This window comes from Rhinolophus sinicus, chromosome 16, assembly GCF_057876585.1.
Source record: "Rhinolophus sinicus isolate RSI-liver-muscle chromosome 16, RSI-T2T, whole genome shotgun sequence".
NCBI lineage: Eukaryota > Metazoa > Chordata > Mammalia > Chiroptera > Rhinolophidae > Rhinolophus > Rhinolophus sinicus.
Window position 1 is genome coordinate 54,867,416 of NC_142516.1, and position 16,206 is coordinate 54,883,621.

The 16,206-nt window shown below is 34.7% G+C and overlaps 1 protein-coding gene across 50 annotated transcripts in view; it reads right to left on the bottom strand.

Annotated features, from left to right (window-relative positions):
- Nucleotides 1–16,206, bottom strand: part of PTPRD (protein tyrosine phosphatase receptor type D) — a 2,065,421-nt gene that overhangs the window by 160,298 nt on the left and 1,888,917 nt on the right. For 28 of the 50 annotated variants that reach the window (XM_088793168.1, XM_074330419.2, XM_088793165.1 and 25 more), the window contains 5 exons: nt 14,222–14,366; nt 10,681–10,986; nt 9,603–9,796; nt 7,403–7,429; nt 3,546–3,663 (listed from right to left, as the gene is read on the bottom strand). In XM_088793168.1, the coding sequence (XP_088649294.1) occupies nt 3,546–3,663; nt 7,403–7,429; nt 9,603–9,796; nt 10,681–10,986; nt 14,222–14,366 (790 nt within the window). The remainder of the gene's footprint in view (nt 1–3,545; nt 3,664–7,402; nt 7,430–9,602; nt 9,797–10,680; nt 10,987–14,221; nt 14,367–16,206) is intronic. The other 22 variants (XM_074330438.2, XM_074330436.2, XM_074330437.2 and 19 more) reach the window with 4 other exon arrangements.

Here is a 16,206-nt window from a genome sequence, read left to right on the forward strand (position 1 = left end):
TGACCTATAGATTTTCACTACTGTGCCAGGAGCATCTCAGTCTGCTCTCCATTCAAGCCTGTGGCAGTCATTCCTTTCCCAGGAAGAGGTTTCACTAAGCCTGAAAACTATGAGACAACCAGTGTTGAAGAACCAAGATACACAAGAAAAGGATTCAAGAAAGAAATGAATGCTGAGGCAGCTAGAGGAAGAATTCCCAGTATCACCTCAGGAGAGGCTAGCCACATGATCAAAATGACTAAAATCTCCACAATGGTGTGAAGAATAAAAGCTGTTTAAGTAAGTTGGGGTAAGCATTCTAGGCAGTCGTGGTATGTCATCCAGGGAGTAACAGATAGAAAAAATGGGAAAAGGCGTGAGGAGCGTTCTACAAGAGTATATCTATAGTTAAAAAAGAATTCTCTAAATCTCCACACATTGGCAATGATACCCATTCCACTTCTGATTTCCAGAAACTCTATGTATGAAACATTGACCATCTACTTACTTTGTGCACAGACTTATACACTGCTCCACAGGCAATTTTTGGGAAAATAAAGAGGGATAATGCAGGGCCCATGTCCTCTCATTAACACATACTCTAGCTGGGGAAATGAAGAGATGCACTATATGATACTGCATGTGGAGCCCAGCTCAAAGTTTCTGATGCCTTTGGGTTATTGTGTGGACCACTTTCAAAGACCATCCAGTGGTAGTTGGATGGCTCTGCTTACTCCAGCATAGGAGCTAGAGAGTTGGCAAGATGGAAGAGTCTTGAATTATTACTCAGGAGAGCTTGGAGGTCACTTTCAGCAGTGTTTTAGTGAACATATTGGATAAAGTAGAGAGAGCTCAGCTGTACAGTAAATAAGCTAACTCTAATTTATGTCATGGAGTGTGTGTGTGCGCGCGCGCACGTGTGTGTGTGTGTGTGTGTGTGTGTGTGTAGTCCCTGCTCCCTTTTGCTTTTTGAATTCTTATTCCCTTACTACATTCTTCCCTCTTAGGACTTGAGGAAATGTATATATGAGATGCTGCCCTTTACTTCTTAGCAGTAGCAATCACTGGAGATCAACCAAGGCACTCAGTCCCAGTGGTAAACTTAGCTTTACTTTACCCTAGCACCTAACAAGAAACAATCATAATTGACTGGCCTAAGCATACTACTTCCAAATTCTCTATGTCAGAATCATCTTTTCTATCATCCTTAAACATAGCTGCTCAGTATAGTAGTGAAATTTATGTAAACACATAGAGAAAATTTCAAACCAATGAATTTGCTAGTTGCTTTAAACCTAAAGACTTCAGGCAGTAGACCAATTATTATGATACAGAACCATGGGAGTATTAACAAAGAACTTACAAAATGTCATCATAATTGATACATAAAAGTGAACATTTTATTCAAAAGTATCCCTCAGGTTACATAAATCCTACATGGATTGCTTAAATTATGGTCAGTACTCTTTGTTTAAAAGAGATGATTGCTCACAGATTTTAGAAACAATCTATTATACATAAAAATATCCTATAATCAAGAGTTTTACTAATAAAATGAAATTTCATAAGAATCCCTAAATTTTCCATTGGAGCTGTAACTAAATACCCTTATAACTGTGGTTTATTAGGAGCTCACATCTGTGAGATAAATGCAATAATTCTTCATAGTTACATAATATAAGGACTTTTAAAACTAATGGTATACCAAACAAAACAAATTAATGTACTCAATGATTAACTTGGGATAAACCATGACTGGGAAATGCTTTTTGGCTAGTAGGTTGTAGTAACAAAAACTAGAGTTTTTTTTCTTAAAGGGATTGTAAATCTGGATTCTCCCACCTTGAACCCAAGCTCAGTAGGGATGTCTGAGAAAATAAATGCGCAGATATGTAAATTATAAGACTTTCTTCCTCAATACCCAAGTCTCCACTGGTTAAGAAAGATCTGAAATTGTGAATGAAAATTGCAAAATAATTCTACATACAACAAGATCTACAATTCTAAATAATTTTCTGTATGGTGACTAAAAAGTGATGAGCTAGTCTTTAAAAGAGACAATAATATTGATTTCTCTAGAATCCACATCCTTTGGCTATAAATCCTCTACATTTTTCTCCTCATTATAGGAACCTCATCTTATGAAGAATAGGAGTCCGATGCTTCAAAGACATTTCAGGCTTATTAAGACACAGTTATAAATATTTCCCTGAAATGTATTTTCTTTATTTTGGGATTAAATTTCAGGGATTTACCCTGGGTTGTCTATATTCCAATAGAGGCTGGTTCCATAGCAAGATGGTGGGCATGTCCCCATTGAACACGTATCTCCATTCCTCATGCATAGCACTAAATTAGCTTGATACAATACTATTCTAAAAATAAATAGATAAATAAATAAATAAATAAATAAATAAATAAATAAATAAATAAATGAATAAGTAAATAAGTAAATAAATAAATAAGAGGAGAAAAAAAGCCCAGAAGGCCTTGTCTTGAAGGAATTTTGCCATCTGTAGCCCTGCTGCTTAAGGCAGTTCCAGGTGGCAGGATGTGAGTGAGGCAAATTGTATGACATTTAGACAAATTTGGCAGTGAGCATGGCACCCAGGAGGGTACTCAACATCACAGCTGTTCTTTGCTTTATGCCTTTACATAGAGGTGTGTTTCCAAAAAGTTGTGTGAGAAGTGATTCAGGAGGAGTAAATCAAATCACAGTTTAAATGTTCCATGGGAGATTTCTATGTAAAGGGACTAGAGGAGAATCCTATTGTAATTATCTCTTAGTTTATTGGTTTTACAATGCTAGGTCCTCCTTCACGCTGGCTTTTCCTACTGTGGCCAACCAAAGTGACTCTGAAGAGCATTGAGAAGTTTTGTTCTTCAGAAAGGAGCAATCTGCTATTACCTAACCGTTTTGCTTTTCTTCATTCTCTTTCCTGTTCCCCATCTTTTGTGCAATTTTTCCTCTTTAGACTCCCCACAGCAAGAGATAAGGAGGAGAAAATGACAAATAATAAACAAACAAACAAACAAACAAGCAAACAAAGTCATCACTTAGTTCAAGATGGCAGCTCTTCGAACAGAGTTTGCCGTTGGAAGAGTCTGAAGCTGTTGAGTGACTGATCTGCCCTCTGGGCCCTCACGGGACTTGCTTCTTGGAACATAACCCCTAGTGGCTGCCCTATCCTTAATGACTACACACCTTTATTTTTTAGCTTATCACTTTCTGACATTTTATTATATACTCATGTGATCACTTGTTAATTATCTAGTCCTGGTCAGAAAATAAATTTCAGAAGGGTAGAGTCTTACTGTTTTGTTGATTGGTGTATTCCAGTAATGGAAATAGTGCCTGACACGTAGCAGGTGCTTGAAAAAAGTATTTGTTAAGTGACTGACTGAATAATCCGGGCAAAATACATTCCTGATTTTTTTCATCTGAAACATTATAGATAGATAGATAGATAGATAGATAGATAGATAGATAGATAGATAGATTCGACCAAAACTATTACTATTGCCTGAAACATGTTCAAGGAACTTCTAAGCACAGATATGGTTACCTGCCCCTGTGGTGGACACCAGCTTGGGCTTGCTGCGAGCACCGTCTCCTTTGGTGGTGTAGGCTGTGACGGTGAGGGAGTAGGAAGTTTCAGGCTGTAGCCCAGAAATGATCATGTCCTGAAATGACACAATAGAATGACACCAATTCAAAACATGCTATGATTGTCCTTGGGAAAATCAAAGCACCCATCTTCATTCTGCACATGCTTGAACATTCCCTTCAGCCATGCCAAGCACTGGAGGCTTCAAGCCTGGAGGTCATGCTATGGACGATCTGTTTTCATGCTGACACTGACGTGAGCTCTTCAGCCATCCTAAGAGGCAGCTCTAAGAAAAAGTAGTGAAAAGCACAAAACCTGGAGTGAGACCTCTTGAATCCTTGAATTTAAACCTGCCTCCCCTTATGTATTAGCTTGGTGATCCAGGCTATATTTGTTCACCCTTTGTGCCTCAGTTTCCCATGTGAAATTTGGAATAATAAGACCCCATTGGGCTACTGGAGGATTAAATGGGTTGTATCACATAAACACTCAGAACCGTCCTGGCTCGTAGTGAGCAATCCATAAACTAGGTGTTATTTATGCCAGCAGCTCTCCATGTGCATCCACTGTAGCCTGGCCCACAGACTGGTGATGGGGCTGATGCCAGTGCAGTCTGTTTTATCACCATGTCAATATTTTGCCAAATGGCTGATCTTTTGGAGCCATATATTCTGAAAGCCAGAGAAGTTTCTTAGGGTTCAAATACCATATTATTGGTTAATTGTGTAGGCTATAAACTCCAATCAATATACACTAAGCGGAATTTTCTGTTCATCTGGATAATTTTCTGTTGATCTAAAACCAAAGAACAAGACTTATTCTACTACATCACGGGTTCAGTTAATTCTATCTAGTAAATGTCACATATCACACACTATTTATCAAAACTCTTAGTGTGGTCTTAGTAAGGGCCTAAATCTGTGACAGTTACTAAGACGAGATGATCATAATAGAACTAATCTTTTAAATTGGAGATGATGTGATTCTTTAGATACAGTACTGGCTATTAATTTGCCCTGGTAGTTTCTTTAGAGCTACACACACAGAGAGCAATAAATGACCCTCTCAGATTTTTGGCACAGCTATGGGTTCAAATTACGTGTGGATAAATTTAAGAAAATATTCAATGCCATTGTTTTCCACATCTGAAGACAATGCAAGTAAGAGTTTAGTGAATGGGATGGATTGTGTGGAGGACAGTAGGAGTTTTCTGTGCAAGGCTGTAATGGGCACCAGAGAACTCAGCTGTTGAATCTGATCCCAAATAGGACAGTTTTTACGTGTTTTTCTCAAAACAGTAGGAATATTATCAGTGTGGAAATTCAAGAATCTCGGATACCATCTCGAAGAGCCATTGGGAATATTATTCTGCCAGATGAATGGACTAAATTTGGGAAAGAGATTTTACTTTCAGGACCTTGGAATGGTTTCACTAACATTACAGAGAACATAAAAACCAAATGAACCACCTGAGAGTAGTATTTTAAATTTTGGTATACCCTCGCTCTTCCAAAAATTATGATGGATAAATGCCAAAATTATTGTTTCCAAGGTCCCCCTCATGTGCCACTGATTGCTGCTGGAATCAAGCAAGGCTAGGAGAAAAAAGAAGGAAGGCGTGGTTTTTTCACCAAATCCTGTGGTAAGAAATATATGTATTCGGAGCCTGGTATAGGTTTGTCATTTATAAAATTGGGGTTAACCACGTGTTTCCTTCCTCTAGCACAGATTATGACAGGATAACAGAAGTAATGCAATTTGAAATTGGACAAGTCTTTTGTGTGGCATAATCTCAGCTGGATACACCTCTGTCTTCCTGGATCATATCATCTCGTGGGTTATATTTTCTTTCTTTACGCTGTGAGTGTACTTCCTTGGTGGTTTCTGTATCCTCTGTGGGGTAGTGTGGCAGATACCATGGCCACAGAGTCTCATTCTCCTTATCTTCCCCTACCCCATCTCCACTCTACTTCGTGCCACTGCCTGTTACAAGTTGGCATTAGTGGATGTTCTGTCACAGTCACTGGTCTACTCCTAAAAACTAAACAGAACAAAGCAAAACAAAAACAAACAAAAAACTGCATGCAATTACAAACCTTAAATCATTTTTTCTTCCTATATCCTAAATTCATCTCTAGCCCTGACTTCTCACCAGGTCTCCAGTGGCATATACATTGTAAATATCAACTGGACATTTTCCCTTGACTGTCATGTGTTACCTCAAGTCGACTTAACTAAAGGTTAAACGTCATTCCCAGGAATAGACTCCCATCTTTACTTCCATGTTTTCATGAATGGTAGAGTATCTTCAAAACTTATGATTCTTTGATCTCTTTTTTTCCTCAAATTCTTATGAAGTCAGCAAGTATTCTTTTGTCAATTCTTCCTTTAAAATATTGACCATAGCTATCCCTTTTTCATCTCTAATGCCTCAACTTGAATTTTTATCTCTTCATGACTATCTTATTAAAAGAGCTCTTTTTATTTGTTTCCCTGTTGCTCTCTTTTTTCTTTCTAATCTATCCACTAAGTCATTGATTTTTAAGCTGCAGGTACTGGCCCACGTAGTAGGTCATGAAATCAATGTAGTCACTCATGACCAGCATTGGGAAAAAAAAAAGAAATAGAACATATTTGAATGCAAAATATTAAAGTTTACATGTATTTAAAGGTAAGGTATTATTTTGTAAAATATTTTAAACATATGCATGCATTGGTCATGACATATAAGGCATTTCTTACAATAAGTCATGATCAAAGAAGCTAATAAAACACTGTTATACTGTTGATTTTCAATATTATATTAAAATTTATCTCTTAGCTATATTTAGCATTGACTTATCAACATGAACCCTTTATTCCTGTCAAATTGGCAAGCTATCCACTGACTATATCACACTTGACTGCTTCAATGGCTGCTTCTGCTGTGCTCACCTTTAAAAAATATGTTCCCACCTCCAACTCCCCAACACGAACACACACTTTGAGCTCTTCAATCCCTACTCATCCTTTAAATTCTTAACAAGTTTTCAGGACCTCTTTTACAAGCCTGGTCTCGTGTTTCTAAACTCATAGCTCTTACAGACATTGTCACTCATCTAATTAATTACACATTGCTTGAAGTGACCATTTATGTTGAATTTTAGGGAACTTTTTTGAACTTCACATCCTTCCTAGACACTGTAAACACGTACAAAGCAGGTGTCACATCTTGCATCCCCCACAGTACCTTATATATGATAAGCTCTCAATAAAGAACATAATCCATTCACTCAAGTCTTTTTTTTTAAACTCCTCCTTCAGGGAGATATTTTCTGATGCTTGACATGACTCATTCAATTTTACTCAAATTTGTACAGGTACAACAATTTGTATGAGATTCTAGATAGAGGTCATTAGTGCCAGATCAACATCATGTTATCTACTGAATATGTAACCTTGGAGTAAGATTTATGAACAGCCTACAACAAAAAGCCTGACATCTCTGGTACAGACCAGAATGTAAGTGATGCCTCCACTTAAAGCATGCCTCCTCTGACTGTCCCAAGACAGAGTTAGTAGCAGCCACTGAAACAACATGAGCTCATGATATTTCTTATGCAATCGGTAGCACCATGCCAATTTCACAAAACAAAACAAACAAAAAAACAAAAAATTAAAAGTGTACCACATAGCGAAGATAATTTAAAAAATAATTTGTTAGTTCATGCATCCAAACAAAGTGTGATGACATATCATAAATAAGTGAAAAGAGTAGCAGAAAAAAAAACAAGCATTTATAATCTGTTTTGACAAAGCAGTCATAAATTACTCACATGTTCAGTAGTATCATCAAATTCCCACTGATTGAGATTAAGGAAGTTGGGGAGAGGGGAAACAAAATAAAAAGAAATGAAGAGAAATTTGTAGCCTGATAAAGGCAATGGTGCCCTCCTTAGATTAAGAAAAAAAAAAAATAATAATAATAGAAAAAAAATAAGCAATTCAAGCAATGTGTACAACAAAATTACAAAGACTATAAGTGTGTTATGCTGCCACCTTCATTTCCAATTGAAAGGTCAAAGGTAAAAATGCTCTGTATTGTTATCACTAAAACCAGCTATTTTTTTTAAATGTGTGGTTCATTAGAATGAATCAGTAAGGCATAGCAAAAACTAATGCAAACTATGTGACATTTATTTTGATTTCTTCCTTAGGTTACACAGTTAATTCAAGTCAGTATGAAAATTAACATCTTTCATTGATACTGAAATCCTATAGCCCCAGTGAAGTCGTAAGACTTAATGAAATTTCAATGGATAGTCGAAGAGAATATAGATGGGGGGGAAAAAAGAAAGAAAAAAAGAGAAAAACACAAGGAAAATAAGCAAATTAATGAAGAAAAGCCAAAATAGAAGAGAGGGGGGGAAAAAAGTTTGAGTGGCATTTAAGGCATTTTGTATTACACAATTCCACTAACTACCACATTCCCAGTGACAACACCAACAGAACTACAGTTCTATAATGTAAGGTTATCTAGAAATAAAAGAGAAACATCAAAGCATAACAGTCGTATCAATTCCTTCTTCATAACTGCAGACTTACAAAATAAAACATAAGCATTGATGGTTTTATTAATTTTATACTATGAAAACTTTCTATTTTATAGGCAGTACAAAATAAATACTTGAAAAAATCAGTCTGTGGCCATTTTCTAGAGTCTAAGGGACACTATGAATCTCCAACTAAATCTACAGACGCGGTCTTCAAACTAACAGTACAATTGGATTCAAGTTCTATAAATTAGCCTCTAATCCAGAGACCTTTAGTTAGAAAGTTTCAAAACTGAAGCAAATGTAAGCATCTTCGTGAGTTCATTATATTAAGTCTTTGGGTAAATATTTTCCTTAAAGCCACAGGGATTTTATTGCCCTCTTATTTCCACAGAGACAAAGATGCACAATTTGGCAACCTGGAAAAACAGTTCTGAATTTGGTTCATAATCTTCCTCATTTTCATACAAAAGAAGGAATTTTCCATTGAAATAACTTTTAAATTTTCACAAATATCACCCATCACCATGACCAGGAAGGAATTTGCTGGATTAAACAAAGCACTTCCTTATTCATAATATCCCAGCACTACTGGACCTTGCAAGCATAGGTAAGCCTGCATAGGTCCATGGGTCAAGTGTAATTCCCAGCACGTCAGTTATTAATTGCAATCTTCCTCTCCTGTTTAGAAAAATATGTACAGATGGATTTATTATGGTACTATCTTTGAATCACTTCTAATTTATGGGGAAAAAAATAATGGCCTGTTTGAAACAACTGATTACCAAACCGAGTTGTGACTGCGTGATTAGAAACCACTGGCTTAGGATCAATAGAATTTCTTACATACTCAAATATTCTTAATAGTTTTCATAACTGGGCTCAATATAGGGGAACCCATACATTTCCTAGGAAACTCTAATTTTTATGATCTTTATCTTCATTTTCTGGGAAATGAAGTGATTCTTTTCATCAAATATATAATTTAATAAAGAAATACTAAATAAAATACTATCTGGATAGCTTTCTTTGACTAAGGATGTCTATTCTTCAACAGAAGAAGTTGTATGTTTAAAAATTAGGTCAACTTAATTTCAACCAGTATTAGCACAGCTGAAAGTAGACACTATAGCAAAATTGCTTCTTAGAATTCTTCCCTTTAGTTTGATTAAATCATTATTATTATTTTTAAAATCAGAAAGGCAAACTCAGATATAGCTATAGAAAACTGAATATCTTTATTTTAAGAAAACCGTTACATGTTATTAATCGGATGTGTCATTTCACTACAATTCATTTCCTCACTTAAGGTTAACTCTAATTGAGAAGGTAAATCCATATCATGTATTTTAAAAACAAGAATTTTTGTACAGGATTTTTTAAATTAAAAATAAATAAATAAATAAAATGGGGCCCATCTGAAGGCACAGACTGAAAAAAAAGCATCACATAAAAACATAGGTATGTAATTCCAGAGGCTTACCTGTGCATCAGCCAGCATGACATCTTTCAGCATGGGCTGGCCCTTGGGCTCACCGTTTTCCATCCTCACATAATGCACCTGGTATCCTCTTATCTGGCCATGCTGTTTATTGGGCACAGGTGAGCGCCATGAGACTTTAACAGATGTTGAGTTGACAGCCTCTACCTCGACTTTGCGAGGAGGACCACTAGGAACTGGAACAACATCATTGGATAAAAGAAAATTATAGGCACTTGTCCCACCCAGTCAGAGCATTTTCTTTACTTAGGTTTAAAAAAAAAAAAAGAAAAAAGAAAAAAAATGGGCAGACCCACTATGTTTCCTTTGTGGAATACAAACATTTTCAACCAATGAAAATGCTCAACCAATCTGCTCTACCTTTTAAGAAAAGATCAAAAAACATGACCGATGCCAAAAAAAAGTATGGAAGAAAAAAACAGTATCAGAGAAATAGAAAAACATGTAAAAAATGTACAAAAGCCAAGGAAGATGCTTTGAGGTTCAAAGCATTAAAGCACAAAGAGATATAGCATTGAAATAATAACAAAAACTGGTTGTTGATTGTTGTGTGTTTTTGAAAGGTTGCTTTTTAGCAGGAAAAAAAAAAGATTCTTGATTACATAGATTTTCTTCTTTTTTTCTCATATCAAAGGTATTCCATACAACAAATGCCAAAAATTAAATGTCGAGCATCAGTGCCTCTGAAATATGCAAGACAAAAAGGCAACAAGATAACAAGGCAGTTTTAAAAAGTTAACTTTAAAATGTAAAAGAAGTGACTTCAAAAAAACCAGGAAAAATGCAGAAGACTTTAGATGGAGGTACAGAGGAAGAGCCTGGATTGCAAGGTCATAGGAGCAAACTGTTCTTTTAAAGGGAAGCAAATTACTTTGAGATTTGAGGTTTCAAGGAAAAAAAAAAAAGGCCCAGACTGTAGCAAAGATAGGTCAAAAACTACTGATCTTATAGCGATGCTGGGTAAAACAGATGAGAAAAATGGATACTGTTAGCCTATCAAAAGACATCAGACCAAGATTGTGTCAGAAGGAAGCAAACTGACGTAGCAGAGGCAACATACCATCTTCATCGGTTCGAGTCAACACGGATAAGCTCTCGGGGCCAGGGCCGACATCTGTGTGGGCTGTCACTGTGATCCTGTACTCAGTCCATTTTTCCAGTTGTTCCAAAAGGTATTTGGTAGTGTCCGAAGGAATTCCCAAAATCTCGTGCGGTTTGTCATCTTCTCCATCCACTGCGGCATACTTGATGGAGTATTCAGTAATAATGCCATTCTGTTTTTCCACGGGTGGAGGTTGCCAACTTACCAAAATACTAGTGGAACTTGGGCTGGTGCAACTAATGTCTTGAGGAGGAGCTGACGGCTCTTATTTTGGTAGTGAGTTAAAGGAGGGTTTGAGTGAAAGGACAGGAGTGGTTGGAAAAAAAGAAATGATAAAACAAAAGAAAAGGCAAAAATAAATAAACGAACATTGAGGACAACAGAATGAAAATAAGGCTTTGAAACTTAAAATACGTTTTTAAAGATAAATTATATACCTTGGCTTAGTAATATGAATAAACCAAAAAATGAATAAATGACCAAAAATAAATGTTAAATAATGGATGGGGGAAATATGTGAAAATGAAAGCTTGAGATAACAGAGCCTCCAATAAAATCACCTACCTGCAATTTAAATGCTTCTTCTAAACCAATCCCTCCGTATTCCCCAAGCCCTAATATACAGACTATCCAACTTCAAAAAAGCTGCAAATAGTGCAAGATTTAATACATAAGCATCTTGATGATGCTTCATAAACGCTGTTTCCAGCTTTCACTTCTACGTTCTAGAATGAGGGCGATTTATATAAAGTATTCATTTGTGAAAGTGTTCTTAAGTGTGAAAAAACTGAAATAACTATTAAATGCCCTTTCACCAAATCCATTTTTTAAAGGAAAGAAATAAAAACCCAACAAACATAAAAGTGTTCCCTCTATCTGCAAAACTGAGTGTGCTTGACCAGTTTTAATGAAAAATATTAACCTAACATTGATCGTAGACCATAACCAGTGAGCATGCAAAATCGATAAAGGATGAAAATGCATAGTCCAAGATTTACCTACCCGAGAGTAATGTCAGGCTTGTTGATTCTGACTGTAACTTGTACTTACCCTACATCGGCTTTCAGCTTTTAAAAAAAATTATAACTCTTCTTGAGACACCATTGCTAGTGAAGAATTAGATTCCACCAGCAAATTTTGGTAAAATCAATAATAATCATCTATCCCTTACAAAATGTCAATAACATAGCCATTAAAAAGAATTGTTAAAAAAAACAAACACCTGAGAACCATCTGGAAAATATATGACTTATTTTTCATTTTATACATAATTCCTTTCATTTTCAACATAATTACTCATATAAAGTAGGGTTTAAAAATAGTTAAAAGGTAAACTTCCTTATTGCCCATTCTAAAATAAACTGGTCACCTTCTGAATAATTATTTTTCATCAAATTAACCAAACACATCATTACTTGAAAAAATTAAAAAGCAATAAAGAGCAATGCAGGTGCTATCATAAATAATTTTTAAAGTTAATAATATATGTTCCTAAAAAAAAAACAAAAAAAAAAAACAAACAAACAAGTGGAATAAGACACATAAATACATATATATTTTTAAGGCAATATATATGGTCTAATGAGTAAATAATTTCTAATGTTTTATATTTGAATATATATAATTTGAGTATTTCCTTAGACTTTGTGGGTCTTAAGATTATGTAGTGTCAGGTATATTAGATTGTATAGAGGATTATCAGTCATTCTTAAGTTACATGTCTTGTGTTCTTCATTACATTCAATCAAAATGAAAAGCTCCCTGTACTGACAAAAAGAAAATTCTCATAAGATAGCCTTGTAAATTTGGAATAAGGTTTGTAAAATCACTAGAGTACCATTTTTATTGATTCTGACTATAGGTTCTTCTATTTCAAATAATAAAGCTATTTTAAATGCATCATCATTATTCATAATAAATTGACGTATTCACGTAACAGCAAGGGTTCATTTGTAATTCTCTTTAAAAAGCTGATTTGGTTTCCACTACATTGCTACTTTCAAACCTTCTATTTTGTGAGTATATTCAACACCATTGGAAACTTTTACTTTAATAAATAAAGAGAAGAGAAGCTTTTGGTGTGGCTACAAAAAATCCATTCTGTCTCCATGTAAGTACATATATACACATGCATGCAAAAAAGCCAAGTTTGTAAACCATGCAAAATATAATATCGAAGCATGTCACATTTCTTTTAATTAAATAAATATGTCTGATTTTAAGGATTATCTTCTATAATATTACTTATTAGCCTGCCTGGAATTCGAAACAGACATATAAAATTACATAAATTTACATGCTTCAGATTTGAAAAGAAAGAAAATTTTATAGGAATAAACTATAATCACCAATGGATTAAGCAACAGGATCTGGATATTTTTCATGTCAATAATCATGTTTTAAGAAAAATGAAGAATATAAATTTTATTATCAAAAGCCTGAAAGATGAAAACTTTCTATAGAAGAATAAAATGATGGAAGACTTGCTCTTGCTTATATGAAAGAAAATTCATCCTTTAAACATATATGTTTTATGTTTGCTGATAGGTCTAAAAATTAGGTCAATAAAGAACCCTCTTTACAAAATTCAATGCATTTGTATTATACATATCTATTTCATGTCACTTTTAAAATATAAAAAAAATCTAAGGGAATGACCCTACAAAACTATTCAATTCAAGGTAAATGGTTGTTTAATAAACTAATTGTAAAAAGTTATTAATAAAGAGCAAACAATATTGTAAGCCACCAAACTTTCCATCAAAAAGAATCTCCCATATAATACTTTATGAAAAACAATCTTAAAAAACTTCCCTGGACCCAATGAACCCCCACTGAGATAAACACAACTACTCTTTAGGGTAACAGTTCTAAAAAGAAATTGAACCTGAGGAAACAAAAAAAAATTTAGGATTGTAAATTTGTGATTGTTCCATTGTTCCTAAGTCTGTCTAAATACAGATTTGCTGTGAATGTATAAAATTTTCACATGTACTACTTGCAGAGTTGATAACAAACTCATCACAAGAGCTGAGCTTTTCTCTGAGTAGGAACAAATACGTGAAATAGAGTTGTTTGTTAGCAAAGCTAAAATCTATGTGCTTAAAAAAGATACAAGTTTTGTCTTTCGCTTTAGTTTGCTAAGCCCTCCTCTGATTCTTTTGCAGTGTTCTCAACCTGACTTTTGCTTTACAATCTTGTAATTTATTAAATGGGATTTGATCTAACTCCCCTTTCACCTATTTTTTTTAATGAAAGTCTCTTAACTTCTCTGAAAGTCTTTCAATTTAGGAAGTAGGAGAAAGGGACCTGCTATTTGTACCAAGTTTGAAACCAACACAGGTCACAGTTGTGCTCGAATCCCCAAAGTTGGACGCTTGCTAGCATAGAGACTACTATTAAGCATATTAATTAGCAGGTCTGTTTGTTGGTGGGGATAAAAGCAGCAACACCTCCTAGTGAAAAAGTGGGCAGAAAGTAAGCAAAGAGAGACACCTACTTGACTGCATGGTTCTAGCTGATATTTCAGCTGTAGAAGCACCCAAGCCTTGAGGAGAGCGTGCAGCTAGACGGAAGTAGTATAAGCTGTTTGGTTTCAGCCCTTGCAGTCTGTAAGATGTCCCTGGCTCAAAGGTAATTCGTTGCTGTACATAAGTAACAAAAGAACTTGGTCATTTTCATTAAGATTTGGGCAAACACACACACACACACACACACACACACACACACACACACACACACATCACAATGCCTAGAACATCAGATTTTTGTCATAAAGGTTAGAATGTCACCAAAATATCACACACACAACCAACAGAGAGTATCAAGGACTCTACCAGGGGAATTACATAATGAAAATATCAGCATTTAAAAGACAAGTTTCTACAACAAATAAGGCAACTGGAATAAGGGTAACTAGGGATCTTTCTAATGATGACACAACTATCCGAATACATCAGATAAAAGAAGCGAGCCTGAGGGTTCACCACCCATGTATGTGTTCTATCTTTGAGGCAGATGTGTTGCTGTGACATAGCCCACAATAGAAACGGCCACCTGCCCCTGATAGTGGAGTATGGCCAACATGTGCAATTTCACTTCAAGAGATGTCTAGCTCATCTCCTGTGACCTTTGGCAATCTAAATAGGGGCAAAGAAAATATGGCCAAAAGTAATAACAGAAACTAGTATACAGTTTACACGAGATTGCTATAAAAAAGAACTCAAATTGCCAAGGTCTGATGGAATACAAATCAGATGTTAGTTACTGAAGAAAGCTGGATAATTTATATAAAACCATATCATTACTCTAGGTTGATTTAAAATAGTTCTAAAACTTCCTTTCTTTGTGAATGTAGAGCTTACATTTAGGAAAAAGAAATCACAAATTTTTCTATAACTTCTAACATCATAGAGGACTTTTAAAATAAGGTTCTCTTTAATCAAATGTTACAATTAAATGTCATGCTTGAAATTTGCCTTTGTGTTTTAGCAAAAATATTGCTGTCTATGGGTAATTAATCTCAGATTGAGCATTATCCTGGAGTAAACCTTAAAACACATGCTAATATGTAATCTAGTCATGGCATAAATAATTTTAAGGCTTTTTATCAAATAGTGTTTGCTGTTCACACAGACAGAAATCAGTCAAGGGAAATTCAAATATAAAACCTGGGAAAACATCCCTAGAGTGTTCTGGATTGCAAATACAAAAGCTTTTAAATTTATATATTTACCAAATAACAAGAAAAAAGAGTCCCTAAATGAACAATTGTAAAGCAGAGTAGGTGTGCTAACATTAAGTGTCCACAGTATTATCAAAAAAACTGTCACTCTCTTTACTGTTTTTATTTTTTTCTTGGTTGGGTAGTAGTAAGGATTTAAAAAAAAATTTAATGCTGATTTATGGCTTATTAAAATCACCAATAGTTGTAACATGAGAATTTAAAGTTATATCAGTATTTTAATTATATACCATTTTTTAAATTAAAGTTTATTGGGGTGACAATGGTTAGTAAAGTTACATAGGTTTCTGTAATACATCATCTATATATCATATTGTGTGTTCACCATATATAACTTTTAAAGTGATTAATTTATATTGGCTTCATTAGCTAAATCTAAAAGTATTATATTTAGAACCTGGTGTTTGGAGATTCTGTTCAATTCAAACAGATGTCATAAAACAGACATTTACAGTAACATTAATTTATTATATCACTCAAAATAATGTTCCACAAGTTAATTGATAATAATTCATTTAGTATGTTAATATTTTAAAAAGGTATGGCTTGTTAGCTCTTAGGGACTGTTTAGCTTTGTGAAAATCTTTTAAAGATAAAGAATGCTAAGAGGTGAAATAAAATGGCTTGCGTGGATTGACTTTTCACATACCGCTTTACTAACTCTTTGTCCAGATGTTCTCTATTGGAATTTACAGTAACAAACAAAACATATTCATAGCTATAAAATAATATATTCCCTT